This window comes from Ursus maritimus, unplaced genomic scaffold (assembly GCF_017311325.1).
Source record: "Ursus maritimus isolate PB19 unplaced genomic scaffold, ASM1731132v1 scaffold_6, whole genome shotgun sequence".
NCBI classification, from domain to species: Eukaryota; Metazoa; Chordata; class Mammalia; order Carnivora; family Ursidae; genus Ursus; species Ursus maritimus.
In genome coordinates, this window is record NW_024426774.1 from 63,972,380 (window position 1) to 63,999,926 (window position 27,547).

The 27,547-nt window shown below is 47.4% G+C and overlaps 1 protein-coding gene across 3 annotated transcripts in view; it reads right to left on the reverse strand.

The window, feature by feature from the left end:
• The window catches only part of SPTBN1 (spectrin beta, non-erythrocytic 1), a 139,597-nt gene that overhangs the window by 37,841 nt on the left and 74,209 nt on the right, over positions 1-27,547 (reverse strand). For all 3 annotated transcript variants that reach the window (XM_040623478.1, XM_040623477.1, XM_040623479.1), the window contains exons 3-16: positions 23,050-23,223; positions 19,136-19,227; positions 17,623-17,703; positions 17,116-17,231; positions 13,714-13,826; positions 12,758-12,945; positions 11,612-11,729; positions 10,356-10,514; positions 9,385-9,687; positions 7,425-7,578; positions 5,876-6,746; positions 5,643-5,777; positions 4,062-4,818; positions 2,973-3,175 (exon numbers count right to left, since the gene is read on the reverse strand). In XM_040623478.1, coding sequence (XP_040479412.1) covers positions 2,973-3,175; positions 4,062-4,818; positions 5,643-5,777; positions 5,876-6,746; positions 7,425-7,578; positions 9,385-9,687; positions 10,356-10,514; positions 11,612-11,729; positions 12,758-12,945; positions 13,714-13,826; positions 17,116-17,231; positions 17,623-17,703; positions 19,136-19,227; positions 23,050-23,223 — 3,464 coding nt within the window. The remainder of the gene's footprint in view (positions 1-2,972; positions 3,176-4,061; positions 4,819-5,642; positions 5,778-5,875; positions 6,747-7,424; positions 7,579-9,384; positions 9,688-10,355; positions 10,515-11,611; positions 11,730-12,757; positions 12,946-13,713; positions 13,827-17,115; positions 17,232-17,622; positions 17,704-19,135; positions 19,228-23,049; positions 23,224-27,547) is intronic.

A 27,547-nucleotide genomic window follows, 5' to 3' on the forward strand; every position in this document is an offset into this window, starting at 1 on the left:
GTCCTGCCTTTAGTCAAAGGTCTTCAATAAGAGACCCAGGTCCCTTCCACAGTGTCACACCCAAGTGCTCAGAAGGCGAGGAGGGATCAGAAACTGGCAGCTACAACAGGACACGCACCCTTGAAGCTCATGGCAATGGTGGAAATAAAAATAATTCAAACACTGTCTGAGAAGTCTTCCCACGCAGAAACACAACCAGACAGAATCCTGACGGTAGCTTACACAGTCAACCCTCACACATGCCCAACAGATTTCTGGCCGGGCAGTCTCTCTCTTCTAGTGGGACCAGTTAGAAGGGAAAGGTCAAACGGTGACGTGGGGCCCCATATCCAAATGACGCAGATCTCCGAGAGAGCATGGTGATGGCGTCTCAAGGGCACGCTCTGCAGTGTGAAAAACAGCTACAGGGGCAGCACACCTGTTGCTGACTCAGAGAACCCTTGAGACAAGTGAATGGGGCTTCACTGTTCACCAGCGGCAGCAACCAATGGCGTTTGGGGAAGGCCTTTCAAGCTGGATCGTGGATTTAATCATAGGGAAGGACCTTCTAAAACTTGGCCGTAGTTTCCTACAGTCCTAAGGGTGTTCTTTGTTTGGGGCAAGGTTAACTCTGTTGCTTTATTTCCATTTCTCACCCTCTACCCCTGTATAAGACTCGGAAGCTACTTCAAACTGAGGCAGATGCTAGGTCTCACTCTGGTTCTTGTAAAAAGTCAAGAACCACAGGTACCTGAGTAAAACAGATGGATACTACCAAAGCGTTTTCCCCTGGGAGATGGGGTCTGGCTCTTCGAAGCCGGATCCCGTTTCCTTGCTCTCCCAGGACTACACTGTGGCTGGAACTTCTTTCCAGCCAGGAAGCTCACCCATTCGCACGCCCTGGGGCGGGCTTGGACAGCAGGCTCCTTTCCACCCAGGCATGAGCACTTTAAAGGTCACTCGCACCCCACCCACATCTGTTAAGAGCCAGTGTCTTTGTTCTAGTATTTTTTCATTTCAACAAACTCAGTGGTAGTCGACAAGATTTCCAGAACGTAAGCACGTGATAATGATTTTGTGTTTTATGAAAACAGCTTTACAAGAGCATCAGAATGTTTCTGGACAGGGGATTAGATCTGAGTGTTCAGATATTCACTTAGCTTATGGCCCCGCAGCACCTGGAACTCACATGTTTGTGTATTTTGATAACAGACAAGAATCCTCTGGGGTCAGTTTCTGATCGGGAGGCCTCTGAGGATATGAAAGTGAAACCAGAATTCAGTGAACACGAGCTGAGGAAAATGTAGTCGTCCTGAGGGCTGATCCATGGAAAGCCCCCTCCCCCTTCCATCTTTCTTTTGTTTATGGATAATATGCTCCATTTCTTCTTCAACAGAAATCCTAAGGCGGCTCTGGAACCCCAGGAGCCCAGGCTCCGAGTCAAGGGCAAAAGTAAGGTTAAACCACAACGGAGGGCTGCTGAAACGTTCTCTCCCGTCCAGGAGTCTCCAGTCTTGACAACATCACCTGCTTCCAAAAACCCCTCACAGCTGCAGCACCAGGGGATGTATGAACACACGCAGCAAAGCGCAAGGCAGCTGCACGCCTGCCTGGAAGCACGTGTCCCTAACGGCCAAGTCAGCCCTCAGGAAACCAGCTGTACGCGTCTAACACAGACGAGCATGACGTGCTGTATGCACAAAATAACTCAAGACTGAACATTAGGAAGAAAGGAAATTCTTTTTCTCTAAGTTAACAATACCTTGCCTAATCTTTGTTTTTCACACTCACTCAAGGGTTTGCTGGATTTTTTTTTTTCTTTTTTGTAGTTTGAAGAGCAACAGATACGAAATGATAATATACGTTATATCCTATTCCACAGTAGCACTCTTCGAAGATATGGCTGAGGCTCTGAATCAGTTGAAAACGCTTGGAAGTGCTAAAGCCAAAACCTCAGTCTTCACGGGGAGGGAGTAATTCCCCCTTTCACTCCGTATCATAAAAATTTCAGGGTCCCAGGAGACCCTCTTGGATATCGTAAGCAAGGAAACATTCTCAGCAAGAAGTTCTTCCTTTCCACTGTACTTGAAAGCCAGGAAAGAAGCCTGTCTGTCGATGACATCAGCTTCACAATGAGCCCTTAAATCCAGCCCAAACTGGGACCACAGAAGATCGGGTAGAACAGAGGCCAGAGACTGACCCAGACGGGCTAAACCAGGATGCAACTGGCCAGACCAGAGCCACCTGTCCTGGTGCATCCAAACCCTGACCTGCCATGACCTCCCACTTCAGGAACAGGCAAGGCAGGGTGAGAATGAGGGTTGCAAACAGTACACTGGCCTTCAGTCAGGGAGAAAAATCCTAACTGCAAATACTTGAGAAAACAAAAATAAAAGAAGGCATCAAATCTTGGAGATGCCTTGGCAGAAGAGGAAAGGGGCTTTTCTCTCATCATGAAAAAATCCTATTACGGCATTATCCAAGCCAATTTTCTGAGAAGGGCCTGATAATGCTCCTTTGTGGCTCTGCCAGGTACTCAGGATAAGCAAACTTCGCCGTGCCTCCCCACTTCCTCCTGAAAGGCTTCAGAGGAGTCTGGCGTGGATGAAGGTGAATGTGGGCTTAGCTGGGGAAGTGTGACTCTCGGGGCCCCATCACGTGACAGGCTACACCCATCAGCTCTTGAAGGGTATGGCTTACACCTGATTGCTAATTGGCATCACAGCTCTTATAAATCTTTGATTAAGTATTAGTACGGCTTCTCGGGGTTTCTTTTCTTTTGTGGACACCTGTCCACGCCTGACCATGAGAACCACACTTCCAGGCAGTCATGTGCTGCTCACTGATTTTCTGTGGTAGGTAGATTAAAGTTTACCAGCTGTCCAGACCCTGCCCACTTGGAAATTCATACAGTCCCAAGGACTTGTGGCTAATGCTTCAGAGGCCTGGGAGTCCCAGGGTGCCAGACTCCCTCAGGAGCCGGAGCGCCGTACCTGTCATCGATGGAGTCCACCTTCTCCTGGATGCGATCCGAATTGATGTTCCCGTCGCTCACCAGCCTCCGGCCCGTCTCCACAACAGCATTGATCTTCTCCTCATTGGCGTCCATGGTGGTCATGAAGTCCTCTTGTTTTTTAATAGCTGCTTCAGCTCCTTCCAAGGTGGTGGGCATTTCAGTGTGGGCCAGAACATACTCCTTTTTCAAAGAGAGACAACCAAAATGAGAGCAGGATGAAACACCATGAAATACGACCCGTTTTCAGAATAACACGAGCTACCTTTCCTATGTCCTAAGTTTCCATGCAACACATACCTCATAATGCTTGCTCCATTGTACTTAAATAATCTACCGAATCAGAGAAAACAAGAGGCTGGGAGGGAAAAAACCTAGTTGTACCCCGTAAGGTATGAAATTTCCTTAAATGGTTCAATGGCTAAACTTTTTCCCAAAGTCGGCAAGGAAACCAAGCAATGCTTTGTGCATCAGCCACCAGGGTCCTCTCATGTGCCCACTGCCCAGTGGGAACATACTCTTCAAACTCTCTCTTGAAAAGATTAACAACCCTGATGTTGGCCACCATCTCCAGCCTTTTTCTTTCTCTAGTTTCTGCCTTGTGTCATTGGGTGAACTCCCTGACTCTTCTGGGGCAAGGAACACAGAACCACTTAGTTCCCCCACAAAAAACAAACAAAAACAAAAAACCCCAAGCAAACAAATAAAAAAACAAACAAAAAACCCTCCCTCACTGTACCTTTCAGATCATCGAACTGGATCTCTGCCTTACAGAGTATGGCCAATGTAATGCAATACTATGAGGACATGCCATGAACATAAGAGATCCTCGAAAGCGGCTGAAACGGAACGGTACTCTGCAGGGAAGACAGTGCCGCAGGAACCTTCAGCGCCCATCCCCTACGCTGTGATGGCTTTCAGTGCCCTGGCAGGCAGAGGGTAAGAAGCCTCTCAATTACCCCTGTTTCCACCCAGGGTGCTCTGAAGCAGCAGCCTGGCTAGAAAGCCTCAAGGGGCAAGCAGGACCTGCTGTACCGGGGAGGACGCAAAGGCAAGTGAGGAGCAGTACCTGGTTGTTAAGGAAGGCCTCGGCCTGCTTCGTGTCCCTAAGAAACTGCTGGTAGGCATGTGACTGCGAGAGGAGGTTCTGCCTGTTCTCCCACATTTTGTGCAGCTCGTTCCACCCAGTGTCCAGGGCCTGCAGCCGCTGCCGCAGAAACATGTACTGGGCGTCGGTCTGTCCCTGGGTGACCATCTCGCCCATGTCCCTCATCTTCTGGTAGTCCTCCTCGTAGTTGTCAATCTCGTTTTTGATGTTCTCGTGCTGCGTGAGGAGCTTCTCTGCCTCGGTAAGGGTGTTGGGCATGTCCTCAGAGGCGATGGCCGTCTGGGTCCGGGACAGCCAGGACTGGAAGTCGTCCAGGTCCCGCAGGAACTGCTGCAGCTTGCTGGCCTCTCCCAGGGAGGCCTCGCGGTTTTTCAGTGTGGTCTTCATCTCCTCCCACACGTCGCTGATCTCGGCCAGCCGAGACAGGATGGCCTGAGCCTGGTCGGGGTGCTCGGACTCGAGCTTCTCGGCCTCTTTCTGCAGGTCGCTCAGCTTCGCCTCGATGGCCACCAGGTCCCGCTCCATGCCGGTCAGCTTGCGCTGCAGGGCCATGACGCCGGCCAGGTCATTGCCCAGGTCCTGGGTAGACTCGATGACCTTGGTCTTCTCTCGAATCCAGGATTTGGTTTCATTGCATTCGAGGTGGTAGTTCTGTATGCTCAGGGCAGAGAGAAGAGCGTCCTTCTTCCTGTCCACCAGCTCTCGGAACTGACTCCACCTGTAAGCACAAGGGCACGGACACAGCCCTGTCAGAGACAGGCTGACAGCTCACGGCTACACAGTGACATTAACAGTCAAGATCAAAGCTGTCATGTTTTCTCTCCATCTCTGCTAGGAAAATAAATGCTTTTTGGAAAATCATCTCACTCAGCGTATGTATACCAAATTATCATCAAAACACCTCAGAGACGAGACATAATATGGAAAAAGCCTGACATGAAGAGGCACTTGTTCAAGGAACTCCAGTGTGGACCGCACATCTGTCCCACAGAATCAGTTACTTTTCCGTAACTGCATTTCTGCCATGCGGATTTTTCTTATCCCTGAACTGCAGCTAATGAATATTTTCCAAACCCAAAATGCCTGACAGTCATCTTCAGAACGGAGGCCACCACAAGCTATTCAAATGTGTTTATTCAACAGAAAGATAACACCAGGACAAAGGTCTAACTCGATTATCAGGACTTCCACTCTCCAAATACGTCTAAAACATGCTTAAATTCTGTTCCAGAAATCATCTCAAAAGGGACAGGAGCAGTGCCACCTTGATGCCATGGTCCACACTGGGTACAGGCCTCACACTAACACCTTAACTTCTGATGTGGGGACAGGCAGGTGCCAGGATGCCTTGAATGACATCACCCCAAAGACACTTCTTGCAAAACCAGGGTATGTTGAAAGGCAGATGCCAATGCTGTGACATTAGGGTGATATTATCAGTGACCCCGTGTGGAAAATTCCTGACAGCAAGGCTCCGCCAGGGACCCCGCCCTCCCTGGGCCGACACACAGGGAGCCAGCACACTGCAAGCTGCACGCTCACCTCGTGTTGAGTTTGTCCTGCTGGGCTTTGATTTTCTCGCTTGGGTGGCCGCTGTGCATGAGCTGCCGTGCGATCTGGTTCACCACGGCGACCCGGGAAGCCTGGTTATTCATTTCCGGTTCAAGGCTCTCGAATCTGGAAAGGCAATTCAACAGGGTACTCACCTCCTTGGTCACAGGTGGTAACGGGGGGCAGCTGGTGGCCCCGACACCATCGGCAGCGCACCCGCTCACCTGTGCTGGATGACTTCCAGGTCCTCCAGCTTCTCTGGGATTTGCATGTTGTTGAGCCACTGCTCCTTCTCGTCGATCCAGAGCTCACAGGCATCAGCCTCACTGAACATCTTGTACAAGGCTAGGGTGTCCTGCAGTGCCTGCTTCCTCAGCCGCGTCAGCTCTGCCACCTCCTTGTACCGTTCCTCAATGCCCGAGAGCCTGCCCCTCACGTCCGGAGACTCGGCGTGCTCCTGGGGGAGGGCACCGGCCTGCTCGTGCAGCGTGTCGATGGTGGGCCTGTAGTTGGCGATCTCCTCCGCCACGTCCTTGTGCTTCTTGACCAGAGACTGTGTAGAGTACTCGTCGTGGCCCACATCGTTGCTGGAGACGATCTTGAGGATGTCCAGCATCCACGCATCGATGTCATCGGCATCCGCCTGGAACTGGTGCAGCAGGGAGGCCTCCTCCAGGCGCTTCTTCCGAATGGCCGAGAGCTGCTCCAAGTTGGCCCACTGCTCCCGGATGTAAAGGATCCTCTCTCGGATCTTCTCGGACCCAAAGTGCTCCTCTGCGATCATGTCTTCACCTTCTTTGATGGCCTGCTCGAAGTGGCCACTGCGGCCGCTCATCTCGTCCTCGAATGCCCGGTGCTTACTCAGCAGGCGCACGACGCTGGTCAGGTCCTTCCCGTAATCGTCGGAGGACAGGATCTTCTCCTTCTCCCGTATCCAGCCCTCCTCTTCGGCCATCTCCCAGAAGAACTTCCAGAGGCGGCGGGACTCTTCCAGACGAGCCCGGCGTTCAGCCGCCAGCTGGCAGAGTTCTTGATAACAGAACTCCATGTGGGCCACGCGGTCTCGGATCACCTGAGGGTCGCAGGGCTTGTAACCTGTTTAATGCAAGGAAGGAATGTGGGAGTCTGACGGCTAAAGCACAGGTCCCTGCTTGTTTGCAAGTAGTGAGTTACACTCGTTTTCTCACCGCCAGATTACCAGTTCCATTCTCAGTGCAGGGCCATGTTATAAGACAATGGAGAACCTTCCAGGGCCTTGCCTGGACATGGGTGGGTGGGTGGGAGGCAATGATAAGTGTTATCTTTTTGCTCCAAGTACAAAGTGGTCATTTATGAACCAAAAAAGCATATAAATCATAAGAAAAAGATCAGCTGCGTTCGTTTCTCAAGTATAAGGAACACAACCAAATCCTTCCAAACATCCTTTAAACAAGGGTACGTATGACCAGATGTGAGAGCTGTGAGATGTTTGAGCAGCCACGCCAGGGCGCTGGATGCATGGAGTGTGATCTAGGCAAAGTGTGACTGCCAAATGTCGCCGTGCAGAACCAAGCAGTACTTGAGTATTTAACGGAAACACATGTTCATTTCAGAAGAGCCTGGCAGAGTTAAAAAGTACCCAGAAGGCCACCCCACTGCAGCTCGTGTATCCATGACAAAGCCACTGGGAACCTACAAACTTCAAAATGCCCACTGGCACACACCACTTATCTACTTCTATAAAGATGGATCTCTGGTGGCGAGGACGAAAGGTCTGCAACAGCCCATCCTTACCTTCCCCGTCTGTTGCAAACTTCTGCGCAGAAGCATTGACACCTCGCACCCGCTCTGCCTGGATGCCAATGTCCGCCTCGACCAGGGCGTGCTTCTGCAACAGGTCTTCCACGCCGAGCAAGTGTTTGCCGTAGTCTTGAGACAGTAATAGCACCTGTGCACCAGAGAAAACAGAGGGCACATCTGTGCAGAGAACCTTGACTTTGGTGTCTCGTACTCTCTGGACAAGCTGAGAGCCGGCAACCCGGCTGCACCCTCTCTCCAGCCCCCCACCCTCCCTGCATCTCTAGGGGGGCAGAAGGACAAGCAAACTGGAACAAAACCAAACAAACCCAAAAGCCTGCATCAGGAGAGACATAATAAACTGAAGATCATCTCCCCTGGAATAAACAGGTCAAAAATACACTAAGAACAGAAGAGAAAAAAAGGGAGCAGGGGAACCGGTAGGACGTGTGAACTGGGGCTCAAAGAAGAAACCACCGCAGCAACAATATTCCAGAAGAGAAGAGAGAAATGCTGTAGTTATTGCAGAGTTAAAAAATAAATCTCCCTTAAGTTGCTGACCCCTTCCATGGATGTTTCCCTCAGTTAAAAGCTTACTGGTGTGCCTCAGTAATACTCAGATTGTCACTGGGAGAAGGATCTAGCTGAAAGCTTACAAACCACATCTTGAACCAAGTAAAAACAGGGTCAGGTGGCTTCCTGCTTGGTACGGGCCTGAGCAATTTCTTTGGTTTAAGTCTGAGTCCACTAACACTTTCTTTTCTTCCTTCCATCAGCTCAATGTGGGGGCCTCATCTGACTTCCTCTCCAGATGGAATTTCTACTTCACTCCTACTTCTGAAAGAACTTTCTGGCCCAAATTTTGGGAACTTTAATGTACAACATGATTTATAAAATGAAAAGTGCCTCCCTGCTAGATTTTATGAACATTTCTACTTTAAAAGGTCAACACAGACCATACTTGAGAACATCATAAATCTGGGACAGTAAGAGGGCAAACTGATGGGAGGAGGTGACCCTATCCCTCTGCCAGCAACGGCTCAAGAGGTTAAGCAAAAGACGAGGGCTTACATCCCAGGAAGAAATCCATCGCATAAGGTCGAGCTTAGGAACACAGCATGCTGAGATAAAAGGGGGCTTCACTGTACTGTCTACAGACTGCCCTGTTCTGTTCCAGCTATGGAGCTAAATGCCTTCCAGCTGGGGGCCTGCTTGACACGGGTGAGCCTTCTACGCCCGCAGCAGAGAACACAAACGGGCACAGGCCTCTGGCACAACAGCAGGTCTCTTCCTGGGCAGAAGGAAAGCTTGGAAGTCTATGCTCAGGCTGTCAGTGAAGGAAGGGGAAGCACAAACTGGCACCGGCAGCCATTTCCAACCAGCCCATCCTATGGCGTGTACACCTGTGACCACACTTCATCCTGGCTGTAACCGAAAGAGGGAGGTGGTCAGAGCGATCCCAACTTAAAAACGAAGAAAGGAGGCTCAAGGAGACTTCACAGCTCCAGCGCTGACCGTCTGAACTGGGGTCGCCTGGTTCCTGACCCACACTCCACCCACACTAGCTACCAGTCTCCCGTCTGCCCACGTTATCTTCCTGGGCCCCTTCCCCACGAGAGCCACCCACACACAGATCAATCACATGGAAAGCTACTTCAACTCTCAAGAGTAAAGACACAGAAAACCATCATCTGATTGATTCCCTACTGTGGGACAGACCTAAATTAAATCTAAATCACTGTAGCGCATCTCTGGCTATGGAACTGGTTTTCGATACACCTTTTTCACACCTCACATCTAACTCCTGAACGAAGAGTCTTCCCACAGGTAATGTGGCTTTAGAGAGTGGGCAGCTAGGGCACACTGGGCGCTGTGTGGTCGGTGGGGGAGGGGGTGGGGTGCCAGGAAGGAGAAGGCCTGATGGATCAGCTCTGGCCTCCTCTCACTCAAGTTCTACCTTCATTTCGTCCATCCAGTCCATAATGTAGAGCATTTCCTGGAATATCTTTTGCAACCCCAGGTTCATCTCGAGACGCTGCCTCCGGGCCCTGAGCAATTCCAGGAGGTACTCCCAGAGCCGGATGACATTGTCTTTCCTTGCTGTGATGCGTTTGATGTCATGGTAGTTCTCTGCCTCGAGCTCCCTGGCCACGGCGACCACAGCCTGCACACGTTCCTCGTACGCGGCAATGTCTGTCTCAATGGCCTCGTGCTTCTTCGTGGCGGCCTCGACTGCAGGAAGGTCGAAACCAAAGTTGTCCTACAGAAAAATGGGGGGAAGAAAAAAACCACACCAAACACAAAATAAAAAAGCCATCCAACTGGAACAAACAGAGACTGAGGTTGAATCTCGAACACAATCTCTGGTGGTCCTACAGCCACACTGACTTGAGCCCCGCCAGCTGCTGGTCTCCGCCTTCCCTAGGACACTTAACACTCCTTGCTAGAGCTAAGATGCCCTCCCTAAAGCGAATCAGCAACTTCTCATTTTACAGAGGGGTGTAAGCGCGTATCTAGCACCTTATACTTTTGTGACTGGAGCAGGTGACAGTTTGTGTGAACCCAAGGAGAAAGGGAAGTTACTTTTACTTATTTCGTGACCAGTCCAACTGCCTTGAAGGATCAGATGGCCAAAGATGAAAGGTAAGAGAAATCTCTAAAAACTACATAATGTGAGCAGTTCACACTCACTCACTGGCTCTAAACAAACTCTGCTTGAGCTGCTTCCAAATCTACGAACAGTGAGATAAACAGAAGACCAAGGACATCAGAAATGATAAACATCCTCTTCATGGGAAGTGAGCAAGAGGGCTCGAGTTACTTCAGAACAGGGGGTGTTGATAAGTAGCTGTCCTGCGGCCCTCGGGGATGGTCCACGTTTCTAGATGACCCCGGGAGCAGGTCCCCGAATGAGGTCTAGAGCAGCACCTGGGACACCAGACGCTGGTTTTCGCTCAGCCAGGTCTCCCTCATAGCTGCCTTGCGGTCGAATCTGCGGGCGAGCTGTTCCAGTTTCTCCTGTCTGATGAGCTCGTTCCGCAGCGCCAGTTCTCGCTCGTGTTCTGCTTTTTCCAGTCTTTCCCAGGCCTACAGAGGCAAAAAAGGGACAGTTTCCTGCAATGTCCAAGGAACTTGCCTCGGCTACGGTCAACAGCTAGTACTTCTCAGTCATCCCGTTTCCACCCTCACTCTTAGGCCTTGCGAAAAGAAATAGTTTTCTGTTTGGCCTCATGGGAACTCTCTTTCCTATCTATATCTGAAAGTCCTGTGTTATATTTGGAAAACAAAACAGTGTAGATAAGGAGCAACATAACTCAATTATAAATCTCTTACTTTGAGAGGAAACAAAGTAATTACCTTCAACAGCTCTGATCACATAAAAAAGATAAATGAGTTCTCAGAAAGAAATCATGTTATGACTCTCTTATTCACCCCATCCTGAGCCACTTTTTTTTTTTTATTTTATTTAAGTAATCTCTATACCCAATGTGGGGCTCAAACTCATGACCCCAAGATCAAGAGTTACACAGTCCACCAACTGAGCCAGCCAGGTACGACCACCCACCTTTTTTTTTGAGCTACTTCTTTTTAATTCACACATCTGAGCATTTTGCTCCAAATCCTCACCAAACGTTCACAGTTAACTAATTTCTATGAAATGTATCGTACATTAAAAAAATTCCACTTAAAATAATCTAAATGTACAAAACTGACCACAGTTCTAGATTTTTCAAATTTCTACCCGGAAATAATGCCCACTGTGAAATTCTGTAATTACAGACAAAACAGACTGAAATGGAAACTGCTGGACGGCCTCTCTGACAGAAACAGCCAAAATCCTAAGCCCCAACCTTTAGAGATTCCAGATACATGAAATAAGGTTTCGAGTTTTCCCTTCTGCAACTTAAATATGCTAGAGTTGACTGCCTTGGACAGATGAGAGTAACAAGGTAAAGAGAATGAACCAAGACTGGTTTGACAGTCTAACATTCCCTCCCAAAACTCCGATAGATCAACCCACAAGTATTTGCTTGACACCCTGCAAAACCCAAGCCACTTCTGTCACGCATCAGTTCAGCANGCCAGGATGGACCCTTTCAGACTGCCCTCCTAGCAATCAAGACCTAGAACCTGAAGCCTGCAGAAGGTCAAGGCCCACACAGGACCAAATGGCTCAGCTTTACCTTGTTAATGTCAGAGATGAGCTTGCCCTCCCGGGGCATGTAGACCTTCTGATTGTTGGCCCTCATCTTGCTCTGAATAGTAAAAAGCAGCACTTCCAAGTTCCCCTTCTCAGTAAACCTAAGTACAGGGGAAAAGAAAAAAAATATATATATGTTGTTCCTTCAAGGGGAGAAATTCATTTGCTTTTGGAGAAAAAAATCTTTCAGACAGCCATACAATTTTAAAAGCCATTTATCTCTGGTCTGATTTATGTGGAACTCATGTTAGAGAAAACACGGTGCATTAGTTTTTGGGTATCACAGACTGCAAAATGCACCCAACTGTGGAATTTTGGTGGGGTTGGTTGGTTGCTGCTACTGAGATTTATAGTTGGGGGGACATAATACAACTCTTTTATTAATCACTTCATTCAAGGTTTAGACTATACATCCTGGACGATGGACTTCATTCAGAGAGCACAGCTGGATACATTCAGCAAGAATTACTTCAAATGACTTTCAATGGGTTTCAGAGACCTTAGCAAGGAATTTACAACTGAGCTGGGTTACAGAAAAAGGAGGAATGACTTTCGAACTCTAAGAAGGGATAAGGTCCATAATCCTTATTTGACAATTAGAATTTTCAAAAAGAAGTCAAAAATCAATTTGGGGGACAGCAAAAACTGATCTAACAGATAGATATAAAACAATTTATTGTCTGTCTTTATTCAACACATCGTAGTTACGCACTTTGCTACAGACTTATCAGCAGGCCTGACAATGGGTTACTGTCTCAGGCCCACTATGAGTCTTGTAACAAACAATATACATGTACTCAGCTACTTCTCTACCATCCAGAGCGTAAGGAGTTCTGAAACACATCAGGTACAAGGGTTTGGGAAAAGGAACTGGAGACCTGTACCACTGCTTAGGATTCTCAGGTATCAGTATCACGCATACCAGGGGCACAAACTACTGGGAAGGCTCACAGAAGGCGTGGTTGGTAACAGAGCTCAGCCACTTGGGGTCAAATGAAAAGGAGCAAGACAGGCCCCTGGAGAGGCGCTCATTAAGAGATGAGGTCATGGAAGTCAGAAAACAGGGGTCTGAGGCTGCCATCATTTCTCTTCCCACATGAACGGTAAGGCATTCCAATCTGCATCTTACTTGGGCGGTTTCTCCACAGTGCGGTAAGTGTTGAATGCCTGAAGCTGTTGTTGAACCCCAACCAGAGAATTGGCAAATTTGCGATTGTTCAGGATAATAATGGTTTGTTCAATCCACTCCAGAAGGTCAGAGGCAAGTGACTCATACTTTTCAATCATTTTTTCTGTTTCAATAGCATTGTCAAGCACCTGTGAACAAGAGTTAGAAAAACGGAACAGTAAGATCATATTGCCAAGTAAGGAAAACAGGATTATAACCCTACAGGAGCACGTGCACACTTAATGACTGGCTTTGAAACTGTCCTATGCTACTCTGGCCTAAGCATTTTTAAACTCGAGGAACTATGCCTTAATAGGCACTCAGACTGTAGCTATTACTTGTGAGCAATGGCAGCTTAACTCAAGTGTAATTGGTTCTGTAACCTCCCAACCCCCAGGCAAAGGGTTTAAGATTCTCAATGACTCCTGTTGCCTCGGCTCCAGAATTCCTAGACAAACAAAAAGGGCTCTGTTTTGCTTGGTCCTGTCCCATGAATGTCCATGAATTTTCCATTCTCGTTGCATTGAGAAGACAATATCATCTGGTCTGATGTGTTTTGAAATATATGGCAGGTGAACATCAGCCAAATGAAAAATAAAAAAGCGTAACAGTGGGGCCCTTCCAACTGGATAAGTAGAATTTCATACCCATGACATCAGCCAACTCATCAGATTTCCAATACCCCATTATCTGGTAAGGTTGAGGGGAGGAGTGTCTCTGGGTCTGAGATGCCCCTCAAATCTCTCCCTAAACACTGCAGCTGCTGCTCCTACTCCCATCACTCTTAGGGATAGAGAGGCTTCTGCCTACTTCCCTGCTTCTGATGAGCTCCTGGGAGAACAAGGTGCTCAGTGGCGGTACGTTAAGACGTGAACTTTAATCATGTCTCACAACGTATAAAATTGGTGTGAACTCACCTTTCCAATTCGTTTTCCTTCAACGGCCAAGGCCTTCATCTTAGAGAAGTAGTGGTAATAGGTCACCACATAAGTGATAATGGACTTCTCATCAGGGTGGTCCACACTGATATCTGTAACCCGGAGAAGGTTTTGTTCAGTACTCTGCTCATGGTGCGACCACCCAGGCAGCAGGAACAACCCAGAGTAACTGCTGAACACTGAAACAGGCTAGTGTCTTCAATGTTTATATTTAAGAGTTCTGCCATCAGTGCATTAATTACAAGGCTAACGAGGATGAAACCATCTCCCTGACTCTTTCATGATATGAATATTCATAAATGACTTCTACTGTAATAGGACATAGAAGTCTTTTATTTTTATTTTATTTATTAAGGACATAAAAGTCTTAAGAGACATGATCTTTCCTCTCCAGGATCCCAAGCTACCAAGAAGAAAACTACTAGAGAAAAACGAGGTCTCACTGAATTCTTAGCAGCGTGGCGACTAGCCAGGCGCAGCACGCTCATCTCCCTGCCCACTTCCACTCCCAAACTGGGCTCGTGTTTCCTGAATCTGCATTTCTGCTGATGCCACCGGAACTGCTTCCAGTCACTGAGTCTTTGGACATCCCTATCTTATTGTTACCCGGTATTCAATTAGTCACCAAATCTGAGTCCAGATGACTCTATCTATGGAATCTTTATTGTCACTCATGACTCAGACTCTCATGGTCACATAAGCAGACCAGAAGCAAGAGCTTCCTCATTGGGTTTCCCTACTACCCAATTCACTTGACACGTTTTCCCTGGTTGATCTTCCAGAAGCATGGCTGCAAACACACTTTCTCCTAGCTCAAAATTACTCAAAAGTGCCCTATAATCTACAAAAATCAAGTCTAAGCCCCTTAATTCTCTAGAATTTGCCTTACTTTCCTTCTCTTCCTTCCAACCATTGAGTATTTTTCAGGCTCCCTACAAGAGCCAACCACTGTTGTGACACTTCTAATTCTAGAGCCTACTATTTTTCTCAGGCACAATCTGAGCCAAACTGGACTATTCAACATTACCCATACACACTCCACAGTTCCCAATATTCCTTCACTTTACTCACAATTTCCCTTTGCCTCAAAGGTCTTTCCCCACCCCATCACCTTCTTCCCATCCTTCAGGGTCCACCTGAGAAGTTACTGCTCTAACACAGCTGTTTCCAATCCCTACAGCCAGAATTACTGTCTCTCCTCCGTTCCCTTCAAGACTCTGTTTACATGGATAAACAGTCCACTCTCTGCCAGGTACTATAATTTACTTACACTTATTTTCTTTGTTTTACAAGACTACATCCCCAAGGGTTAGGAACCCTGTGTCTGGGTACGCCCCGTGCTGTTCCCTCTCTCAAATTCCTGGTGTGTAGTCTTGCATAAAGCAGGTAGTCAGTAAGTATTCACTAAGGGAGGCAATAAATGTATGAAGATGGCAATTGTTTGAGGTATGGCAATATTGGGTGACACACTTAACTTGGGACAGACAGAAAAGAGAATACATAGGATGACCCTTAAGTGATAATCAGGTTCTTTTTCCGAATGCATTCACACATGTGCCTTCTATCTTCCTGGCAGCCCTGTGGGAGGCAGGATCATTTCTCTTATTTTAAAGATGAGAACGCGAGGGCACAGGGCTGGAAAGCTCCTGCCCAATGTCTCCGAGGCAGCCTATGGCAGTGGAGGCCAGAACAGTAGCTACTAATTCCACCCTAATAGTCCCTCTAGCCACCTCTGCACCTGCTCGGTCCCATCCCAGTATGCCCCAAGGAGAGAGAAACGGAGGAAGGCCAAAAATACAAATACAAATCCTGTATGCAATTTAATCAACACAAAAGGTTGACACAACTGGGAAGATGTGAGCAGGCAAAACCCCTGTGGGTTTTGTACCTTGTCTGCAACTGTATCTTAGCCGATGCTCTCTGGGGCACTGGACACCTAACAAGAGCTAAGGACAACTAAGAATCAAGATCAAACCCACAGGATAAGTGACATCAACTGCCTTTTTTAGCTCCTTGTCTTGTGATCTGGGAAACATATATTTCCTTTTTCATACTGGGAAGTGACTGGAAAGATTAACTAATGAGCAAGTTATTAAAAAGAAAAAGGTTATTTAGCACAAAGAGCTATGGCTGAAGAAGAATGTCTTCTCAGAGTTAAAATAGGAGTTAAGAAGAAAGATTAATCACAGCCCAAGGAATTTTAGTTTTGTTTATATTAAGAAATCATTTAATGGGTTAGCACAAAGATAATTTTCTCCCAGCTTCCTGCATAGGGAACATATCAGTGAATCTAATGCATTGGAAAATAGCAAGCCTGCTTGGCAGCCTCATGACCTCAATCTGCCCTTGGGGAGTTAAACTTCCTGTTCTATATTTATAAGAACTTTAAACTTTCACTCACAGTGTTCTCTCTCTAGTATTTGCTCACAGCTAAGAGCTGTGATCTAAAAAGCTCCAGTACTACAAACAAATCCTCTTATATTTCAAACGCTTTTCAACAAAATAAGAAAAAGTACCCGTGACAGCTCCTGCTAAAAGCCAGGAATTAGGATTCTGTCAAGTAAGGGAGCTACAACCTGAGGGAATGCCCCACACAGGTCAGCTGCATGCCAGCTGCAGTAAGTCTTTAGGGTCCTGCTGCAAGGACCCTGAGTAGAGAGCAGCTCCGGGCAGAGCATGGGACGCCATGCCTCCAGGCAGTCAGCCCTAAGAAGGGACTGCGAATCCTAATCCTTCTTCCATCCACACGTTCCCGTTTCCTGATGCACCTTCCTCACTTAAGCTCTTCTTGCTCAAAGCAAACATTGCACAGCCTCCTACAAGCCCCCCACCCACCCAACCCCCGGTCTGTACCCATTGATCGCAAGGCTGCTTGCCACCTTGGGATGAATGTCAGTCAACAAGCATTCACTGACAGCCTACGGCAGGGTCCCTTCATTGAGCACAGCTGCAAAGAACTTTCAATGACTGATGAATAACCTCTAAAAATTTTGACCTATAGGGCCCCGACCCACCTTTCCAGTGGTAGTTCCTATTATTACTCTAAACACCATTCCCAATGGAACTGTTAGTCCCCAAACACACCTTCCTCATACCTGGTTCTGCATCTCTGCTCACTCAAGTGCCTGTGCCTTGCAAGCCCTCTCTCTCCAAACGCAAGCCCTCTCTCTCCAAACACATTTAAATCATACTTGTCTTTCAAGGCCTTTTCAAATATAATCCTTTGCACAAATCTTCAAGTAATTCCCACACCGAAATTAAGCTCCTCTTCCTTGAGTAATTCCCAGAGCACACTGCACAAATAAACTGACAGCAGATTTCCTGTCAGCCCTCACTCCTAGAGATGCTAAAAGTCCCACCTTCCATCTCTCGAGTCCTTACCTTCCGGATCCAACAGTTTAGTGAGGCCAAGGTGCTGCTCTGCCAGGTTGAATGCATTCTGCAAATTGTAGTGTGCATTGGATTTCTTTAGTTTGTCAAAATCTATCAGGTCAGGCCTATGCAGAACGAGAGTGGGACATGACAAAAACCATGGCTTAAGAACACATGTGACCAATGAGACATGATCTTTACTCCAAAAATGGTAGAAACCTCCCCTCAGCAGAGTAAAAACTCTATAACAGTATTTAATCATCAAACAATGAAGCCTGATTTTTGAACAAACAGTTCAAAGTTTATTAAGAGAGCTGAAGATAATGAGCAACCTTGTTTGTTTGGGAGAATTTACACATTCTCTCACGTTTTCCTCACACGCAACGCAGGAATTCCCACCGTGGCGCAACATCTGAGGCAATGGATATGAGGGTCAAAAGTCACCCAGATCTGGACAAGAGAATATCCACATTCTACCCCAAAACTGTTAGTATGGTTTCTGAGGATGTAACCTACCGGTGTTTGTGTATTAGTGCATTGAAGGCCATGCCGTCCCTCCAGCTCGTGGTGAAATTGTGAATGTTGACGTTCGGGTACCTACAGAGACAAAGCACAAGAGAAAGAGCAACAGAATTACCAAATAAAGATTAACGGTTCTGTGAAATCCGGTGTTCAAGAAAAAGCTTGTTAAGTACTGTAAAAATGTGAGGCCATGAACATCCAAAGTATAATCAAGTCAGAGCAAATATTGCTTCAACTTCGGCTTGCTATAAAATAAAAATAAAGCACACATCCATGTGGCTTTTCTTTCTTGGTAAGTCAACTGGACAAAAGATGTGAACTGAGTCTCAGATTTAAAACACCATGGTTACAAATGAAAAAGTGACCACAACCCGAACGCCTCTGAGACCTCTTTGCCTCTACTGGCTTTCTCCTCTGCAAAGATACCAGGACCCTGTGGTCACTAGGATACGGATTCTGGGAGAGAGGAAGCAGCTGCGATGACCTGTCCATGAGACACTCAGCTTTCTTCCTTCTATTACTGAACTGAATGAAGTTTTATAAACCAAGTATCTCCCTGAAAAACTTCCCTATTTGAGACCTACCCCTATTCACTCAGCGATTCTACACCATTGACAGACTTTGTATCTGTGGCTGATTAAAGGCTTATAACTAAGTTGATCCCCTTATTAGGTATACCCTTCTTTGTGAGTTCCATACTTACCATTAATTGATTGTGTCCATTACAGTTATAACTATCCTCAAAGATGTTCTGACTAAATAACTCTCCAGTTCACCTGGTACAAAATCGGTTGTAAATACTATGCGACCCAACAATTTCAGTGAGTAACAGAACAGATGCAGTTCTCTAAAAAAGTATTTTCACTAAAATTTCAAGGGAAGAATAAAGAGAAGGAAAACTGAGACAGGTAACGTGTCAAGACTACTCTTGGGGCACCCGGGTGGCTCAGCCGTTAAGGGTCTGCCTTTGGCTCAGGTCGTGATCCCAGGGTCCAGGCATCAAGCCCTGCATCAGGCTCCCTGCTAGGCAGAAAGCCTGCTTCTCCCTCTCCCACTCGCCTTGCTTGTGTTCCCTCTCTCGCTGTCTGTCAAATAAATAAATAAAATCTTAAAAAAAAAAAAAGACTACTCTTAAGTTGACTGCATAAAGCTTCCCCAAAGCAGCAAAAATTAAAAGGAGGAGAAAACCCACAATTGCTTTTTTTTTAAATATTATGGATGTGATTCTTAAACATGGTTTCAGGGTTTTAAAATTCAAGATCTACTACTCCTGGAGCTTCCTTACTAAAGACAAGGAACTGACTGTGGCGATGGCAGGTCCAGAGTCTCAGTCAGAACTCCTTCCACACTGCGAGCTAGCCACAATGTCAGCTATCAACTGCTTATGCGCTGACAAGACTGCTCCATGGAAGCAGCGGAAGAGACAGTGGTCAACACCGCAGAAGCGATGGCCGCAGCGGTGCTCTGTCCTGGGCACGTGGCCCTGACCCCGTGAGCTCATACTCACCCGGCCGTCTTCATCTGGCACCACAACAGCAACGCATCCTTGGCAGACTTCTTCTCTTTGTTGTCCTCAGTTTCTACACTGATATCCTGGATCTAAGATGTACAAACAGGTATTAGACCAACAGAGGGGTCAGCTGCCTAGTGACAGCCACAGAAGAACAGTTCTACGCATACACGAGGGGTACGCTTCAGATCACAACCCAGCCGTGTAGACTACCTACTGTGCCGAAGAAAACTGCTTTCTTCGAGGTTCACCTCACAGAAACACCGACTGGGTTTTCTGCTTTGTGCAGAGATAAGAAGGAAGTGAAGGCTACTTACCTGTTCCCAGAACCCCCCTTCCCATTAGGGGTCACTTCCAAGCTCAAAAGAGCCCATCTTTCCAACTACAAGTGTTCACTGTAAACACCCTGCACCTCGTCAGACCCCAGAAAAATCTTCGGTTGAGCTTTTTACGATGAAATATTTTTCACACATATCCCTCATTGATGAGGACAGCATATATACCTTTTCCTAAAAGCTGAACCAAATTCTCAGAGAACGCACCCACACTGCAGCCTTCCATGGTCTGTGCTACAGTCTGAAAGTCTGTGGCTCCCCCAAACTTACGCTGAAACCCTAACTCCCAATGGTATTAGAGGTGGGGCCTAGCAGAGGGCAGGATCCTCATGAACAGGATTAGTGCCTTATTTAAAAAAAAAAAAAAAAGGCTCCAGAGAGATCGTCAGTATCTTCCACCACGTGAGGACACAGTGAGAAGTGTGCGATCCAGAACAGGGCCCTCCCAGGCCAGGCTGGCTTGATCTCAGACTTCGCCTCCAGAACTGTGGGAAATGAATTTCTAGTGTTTGTAGGCTACCTTCTCTGTGGTGTTTTGTTACAGCAGCCCGACTGGACGGAGACAGTCTGCATTCATAAGCCACACACGGAGAGCATAAAACCAACATCACACACAGAGCCCGGTCTACTGGCACCAACGACAGACTGCCTGGGTCTAAAACCGCCTACTGTGTGTCCCTAGGCAAGCCGCTCGGCGTCCCATCTGAGGAAGAGGCACGGCACCAGCAACCATGGCTGCCTCACAGCGCTACTGTGCACTTAAACCAAGAAGGAATATGAAATGCTGAGCTCTTAACAAGGAACCCATCAATGTTAACTCTTTGGATAAGGGCCGCCCTACCAGTTATGTGATTTTAGACAAATGCTCTAAATACCCTTTTGTCTTTAGATTCTTGCCTATAATCGTACAATGTGGGACAGGCATCGGGGGTAAACGGCGTTGGCCTAGAAGGCCATCCGTCATCTTCTAGCTCTAGCTATTCCAAGCTTCCCTGCCCTGATCCGTCATGGGTCTTCCCATTTAATCTAAAGACATGCCCCAGAATTCTTTCTGGAAAAGAGAAGAAGGAGGATAAAATATATAAATATAAGATTAAAAAGTTAGAAACCTTCAACTAGGAAAAACCCCTAGAAACTGAAATAATTATACTTCTAAAAAAATTACCCTTTTTAAACTGTGCTAAGTATGTGGAGTGTGAGTCTGCATAAACTCCAAACTCTATTATTAGGATCATTAGCTCTTGTGCAGAAATTAAATGTGAAAGAATAACCTTATTCAAGGGGTAAGACACAGACTCATCAGGAAAGGCAGGTAGAATTCTACATATTAACCCCTGTCGATCATCTCATGCTTCTGTGTGAAGAAGGGAATCTATCTCCAGATAGATTGGTCATTTAGAAACACAGTCTGTCCTTCCGAAATGACAGCTCCCTATTTCCACAAGGCAAGACTTTCATTCCAGTTTCCCACAACATCCTTTACTCTCTCTTAAATGGACAGCAGAAGGAAACAGTCATCATTAGTATTTAATGGATACCTGCTATGCACAGACGGGGCAGGCCACGTCGTGAGGGCTCTGGACACATGTGCACATGCACACACACATGCGCACTGGGAATGCAAGACAAGGCTGTATGTTCAGGAGCTGGGGGAAAGAGCGATCTCTGTGGAATGTGGGGAAGCTTCACAAAGGAAGCAGAAAGTGAGCTGGGCCTTGGCTGATGCAGAATCAATACCTATTTGTGGCACGGGTACTGATTTAATATAGCTGCTGGACGGAAGCTAGGTCACGTAAGACACCAACCCTGCAGGCCATGCAGCGGCAACAGCAGCCTATGTTTCTTGCCCCAAAGGAAAGAGAAAGTACGTATCAGCATTTACAAGTTCAAGTACAGAAAAAGGCAAGCTGTCAGGAAGCTAATTAGTCAATGACTCAACCCAATTCATGCTGAGAATCCTGGAAAGGGCTGCGTGTGCCAGCTCACCAACGTGGGCAATGACCCGATGTGAAGAGAGGCCACCATCAGGATGCCCTTCCACGCTCTGATTACTACCGGTCAAAGGCAACAAAAAGAGAACTTTTTACTCTACAAAACGGAGGTGAAGCTCAAGGAAGGGCCTACTAATTCCACCTCTGTTGGCCTAAGAATGAGAGCTATAATTAATGGATTTAATGGTATTCACTCCATTTTCAAATCATTTAGGAACTGACAGAAACCTACAAAAAGAGTTCTGTTCGCAAAATAGAGTCACTGATGTTGTCATTAACTCCATTCATGATTTCATCTTCAACAGTGGTTCCCTCTTCAGAACTACTTAAATCAGAATCACTGGGACTGCGACCCAGGGAATCTAAATTAGTAAAAAAAACTTTCCCAAGGCCTCGGGGCGGGGGGGGGGACGGACCCGCGTGGCTCGGGAACCACCTGTTTAGGGAGTTTCTGTGGACAGCTCTGTTTGAGCTCCTACCCCCTCCTCCCACACACACACCCAGAACACTGTTAACTCGAACCCACTCCCCGGGGAAACGAGAAAGAAAACAATTGGTTACAGGCTGATTTCAGAGTTCTACGAAGAATACAAAGAGAGCTATAATTTGATTTCTGCTTTCGCCCTTTTTTGGTGAGATTTTTATTTAGCCAGAAAAATCAATCAGACTTTGTATCAAAGGCGTGGAACAGGAAGGAAAGGCACAGAGAACAGAGCCACCCAGGAGAAAGGACTGTTAGGACATTTGTTTGCGGAGTAACCTAACGCTTTGGTAAGAAGTGTTTCCTGCATTTCAATTCTAATTGAAAAGCAGGAGCAGGAAGGACTGCCTGGAGAGAGCCAGTAACCAGGCCAGAGGTGCTCCACCGTGCTGAAAACTCGGAGCTCTCTCTTCAAGTGTCAGAAGCAAGCAGGGCAGTCCTGACCGGCTCTGTAACCCTGGATGAGGCTCCTCCCTTTCCTCACAACGTGAAGACATGACACAGAATGACCTTGAGAGTACCTTCTGGCCTAGAGTACTTCTATACTTAGAGCCTTCCCGTTGAGTATAAAAACCCATAAAACTGTCACCAATCAAACAAGCATGAGGCTTTTGCACAATTCCCCTGAAAACTGCTTCCTCACATCGAAAGGAGAATGAGAAAGTGAAAAGAGAGCCCACCCTGTGTCATAATCCTAAACAGCTTCTCCTAAGAATGTTCCAGGATATGTGCTACAATCTGGTGAAGTTCGGTCAGCCTGGTGCCAGGACCCTAGCATCAACCACGTCTTTGTATCTTTGCTCCTGAAAGCCTAGTGTCAGACACCAGGCGTTTGGAGGAGGTACCAGACAAGTGGTGGGTAGGGATGCAGCCCAGAAACTCCTTATCTGACAAGAGAACTTTTCAGGGGCTGGCAAAACTGAGGGAGGATGTGGTAGCTGCCGTGTGCTGACGGCAGCTGCATGTGACACACAGCTCCGCACACCGGACTCTGGGATGCCATTTCAACGTGGTCTTCCTGGTCCCTCTGGAATGGGGAGGCCAGGTTCACAAGGATGCTCATATGCAGGAAGAAGGGAGAATCCTGGGGCCAAGTGTCCTCACCTGGAAGCGCAGGATGATGGTCCAGATGAGGCCGAGGGTCAGCCGGTGGTTCCCATCCACGATGTCATGGGAGCCCATGTTCTCAAGATGGACTCTCTGCTCCTTCAGGAACTGAAGGGCCTTGTCCACATTCTCCAGACAGTGGATGCGCATGCGTCCCTTGGTGGGTTTAGGCTAGAAACGGGAGCAGATGGTAGAAACAGATCATACAACGGGGCATCGACAGGCTGGGAGCCCAGAGCCCGTTCATGCAGCACTCTCCTACCCAAACCAAAACATTCAAAAACGTGTGCGCTCGCTCGGTGCAAGGACAGTATTTACCTAACATCCTTGCAAGAGAAAAGTTTACTTAAGGGATGGTGATCCCTCTTCAGAGGTTTGTTTAATCATGCAAGGGACACAGTTTACAAATGAGCACAGAAGCTGGAAGGTTAGACAGAAAGGAACCCAATCTCCCTAAATGATTTCAGAGCTACTGCGGCCACCCACACAGTTTTCTGCAGATGCCTGGCAAAACACCCCTGAGGACTTTTCTGACTGCTTTAACCATAAAAATAGGTTTGCTACCTGCAGGTCTGGGTTATTTCCTAAAGCTGGCTCAAAATGAAAAGGGGCACACTACCAAAATGAGGAGAATTTCCACGTGGCGGTTTCGTGAGGGTGATGCGGAGGGCTGGGAGAAAGGGTGTGACTCACTCAGAAGGGTAATGGAAAAGACGGCATGAGAGCAGTGTAATTTGAATAGCCCAATGTCTCTTCCTTCTACCCAGTTATATCCAATCCAAGAAGCTCTGGGAAGGTGAACATTCTGAATAAACAAAGCAAAAGATCAAGGCACACACAGGAAATTCTCTGTGGGTCTCCATCATCTACTGGGTCTAGAGCAAGCTCATGTCTCCACTGCCCGGCTCTGTCCTTCTCTCCTTTCCATCTCCCAGCACAGCCCCCGCTAGCGCAGGCTGCACCTCAGGCTGACAGGCTGACGCTTCCCGCTGTCCCGGAGCTTTTCCCTCTCCTCTCTTTTCAACAACTGTGCACCTGACTAGGGAGACGGGTCGGCCGACATGTGCTGTTTCAAACCTAAAGTGTCTCAGTGCCGAGGCCTGCAGAGCAACGAGGACAAGGCCATTCTACTTCCTGCAGCACACAGTCCCCAAGCATGCCTCGAAGGGAGCAGCAGAGGTCATTTCCTAACTGAGGGTGGGAGAAACGGTGCAGATGGAATCAGAAGGAGCTAAAGAGGAGGGGAACAGGGAGTAGATGGGGGGTTGTCGGTATCTTCCCAGGCTCCACAGGCATAACCACTGTTCTTTCAGACTCAACCTTGAAAAACTCAATCGCAAACACACAAGACCTTCCAAGCCTCTGTTCTCTTTCTACAAAATCTCAGTGGAACCTATGTCCCATTTCCCTGCAGGTTGACGAGGCCTCATGCCATGTCGCAGGGACCTCAGTGGATGCTACTGGCCATGCCAGATGAGCAATGGATGGTTCACTGCAGACCCAGATGCAACTCAAGTCCCTGAAAAGCACCAGCCATTGGAAACACCAGGAAGGAACTGGAAAAAAAAATTTAGACAAGCCTCTTCAGGTAAATGACTGGACTCCTTCCTTCAAGTGGTTAAAAACAAACAAACCTCATGAACTTCCAAAAGGCAGGGGGAAAAGAAAAGGAAAACTTTCAGGAACCATTCTTCTTTTTTGCAATTCTCCCTCAAATCAATCCAAGATTGGGGGGAGGGGGAGGAACTCCGTTTCCTAAAATTTCCCTACTGTTCACGGCCTTTTACCTTTTCAGTCATCACACATGAGCAAACCAGCCCTATGCAATATGCTTCTGTTGGACAATTCGACATAGAGGACAAAAACTGTGCTGTTGAAATGCCTATATTCAAGTTACAATTTCACCACTTTCTAGCAAATCAGAGCCCTGCTTCTCAACTGTTTACCCATAAACTGGTTAGAACATCAATAATTATCTCAAAGGGCTGTTACATAAATGAAATGGTAAGCTAATCATACGGCATTCTCAAACACACAAAATGTCTTTCTCCCAGCAAAGGACATCTCAAAAGTTGTTTCCTCCCGACAATTCTACCTAAAACAAAAAAGGGGGACTCCCACCTCTCTCTGTGTTTAGATATAATACACCTCTCTGGAGACAACAGGAAATATTTAGGCTCTAGACAGAACTTTCCCAATAAGAGCCTGAGAAGTTGACATGCTTCAATTGAAAGGCAAGCTCAAAATCAGGAGAAACCTGATTTTGAGGTCAGGAGAAACCACTCTTCTAATCCTGACACCCCAAGTTAAATCCTGGACTGGAACGAAAAGAAAAAGTGGTAGAGAAAAATGTGACTGGGTGGTGTCCCGATGGAGGGGAAAGGATGTGAAAATACCCAAACCGCGACACTTGGGGCTTCTATACGTAGTGAGAGCTCTATATAGTTCAAAGCTTATTAGGAAACAAGTCTGAGAAACATGATTTACAGACATTTTAAATATTATTACTGCTCTGCAGCTACTAATTCAAACTGGGCTACGTACTGCACAGTCACGATTAGTCCATGGGCTTTATCACCTCACCCCCTTCACCACCCTCACGTTTCTCAAACACTTCCCACATTTCCTCTCCACGGACGCTCCCTCCGCATTCACACCGTCTAAGCCAAAATAAACAGGACACCGTGAGGTTCAATGCTGGTGGCGGAGCAGGAGCGGGAGTAAGAACCGAGACTAAAACTCAAGAATACCAGCTGCCAGGTCTCCTGTTCGGTTTGCTATCATGTTTTAGGGCACAAGAGCAGGGCCAGTTAAGGGAGCAGTGATGGCGGGAAATTCATCTTAGGAAGTATGAACTATCTCACGGAGCTATACCTTGGAACACACTGGTCATTGAGACAACAGCGCTCCCAAGATCTCAACATTCTCAGCTGCCACTAACTGAGCAACTAGTTAACCTCTTTGTGAGGTGGTTCGTGGCAGTGATCACATTTCACCCTCACAGTAACACTTCACCGAGGAGAAGACACTGGTTTAGACACATGGGAGTAATCCACGTGGCCGGCAAGGATTCCAAAGCTCGTTCTCTTCCTGCTACACCAAGAACTAAGAGTGGTGCATATTTCCACGTGAAAGGAAACAGACCCAGTTCCCATCTGGCAGATAGTTTCCATTTTTTTAAAGAGCTATTTTTATATTACTAAACTTCCATTCTCTTAAAAGGAAAAGAGAGATAACAATGGAGAAAACTGAACACAATGGAACCGGGGCGGGGGGGGGGTGCAGTCCTCAGTAATAAACACTTTCTTGAGGCCGCGCCCCAAAAGCGGCTGATTCTGCCAAGAAAAGGAGTGTTCCCGGTCTTGCCTCCATTAATTACTGTCAAATTTCCACTGTGACACTGGTGCGTTCCCACCGCAACGTGTGTCTTTCTGTCCTGGAGGTCACTTCTGATGGGGCAGTCTGAAATGCCATTCACGTGGGGAGAGGATCGATGCCAGACGCACATGTGATGCAGAAATGAGTGGCGGCTGTGGTGGCAGCAGAACGGTCCCTCTGAGGAAACGCCCATTTTTAGGGATCCTCCTTTAAATCATTTTAACAAGCTTCCCTGCTCTTGTAGGCACTTTTCCTGTGTCCCTTCCCAAGGTCCCTTCTGTCCCTTCTAGTCCCAAATCTTCATCAAACAGAGCTCTATCCTAGGCTTCACCCCAGACCCATCCTTTTTCAGACTCCAAAGAAGGAGTGGAAATTACAGGGTGAAAGAACCACCTAGCACCTGACGACACAATTCCAAATGCTTATTAGAGCAACTTGTCCGAGCCCCGCCTCTGAGAAGCAGTGTGGCCTTGGGCAAACCCGCCCGAGTGGACCCAGTGCCCTTAGAAAACAACGAAGGAGCTGGATGGTCCCTGGTCCACCATGGTGCCTCCACTGCCTGGCCATCCTTGAGTTTGAGTCTTTTATCCCCTGCAGGGTGTCAGGATCTGCAGAACTAGAGAACAATCACAATGCAGGGTTTCTGTTAGAGCTTAGAGATGGCAAAGAGAAAACAAATGTTTCCTAGAGTGATCTGGCCTCCTTGAGTAAAAGAGGAAGACACAGGGGAGGATTTCTGGCAGGGTGTCTTGGTAGGCTACCTGGGAGGTGGGCCATGCTGTTCCACCCTGGAACCCCCACTCCCTCAGACTTTTCTTTATGGGTGTCCCAGGTTACCTTGAAGCCACCTGGAGCACCAGCTCTCCAAGGATTACATGGGGGACAGAGCACCAGCCCTGGGAAGCGGGAGATGCTGACTCTAGGACTCTATCTGCCTTATACTAGCTCGGTGGCCCAGCTGGCCACTTACTCTGAATCTCAGTACCTATGAAATGAAGGGATCTAACTTAGTGGTAACCAAAGTCACTTCCAGCTATAAAATACAATGTATGTGTTGGAGAGTGAAAGGCTTACTAACCTGCAAGGTGAATTCTAATGATCCCTTGTTCAGTTAAAG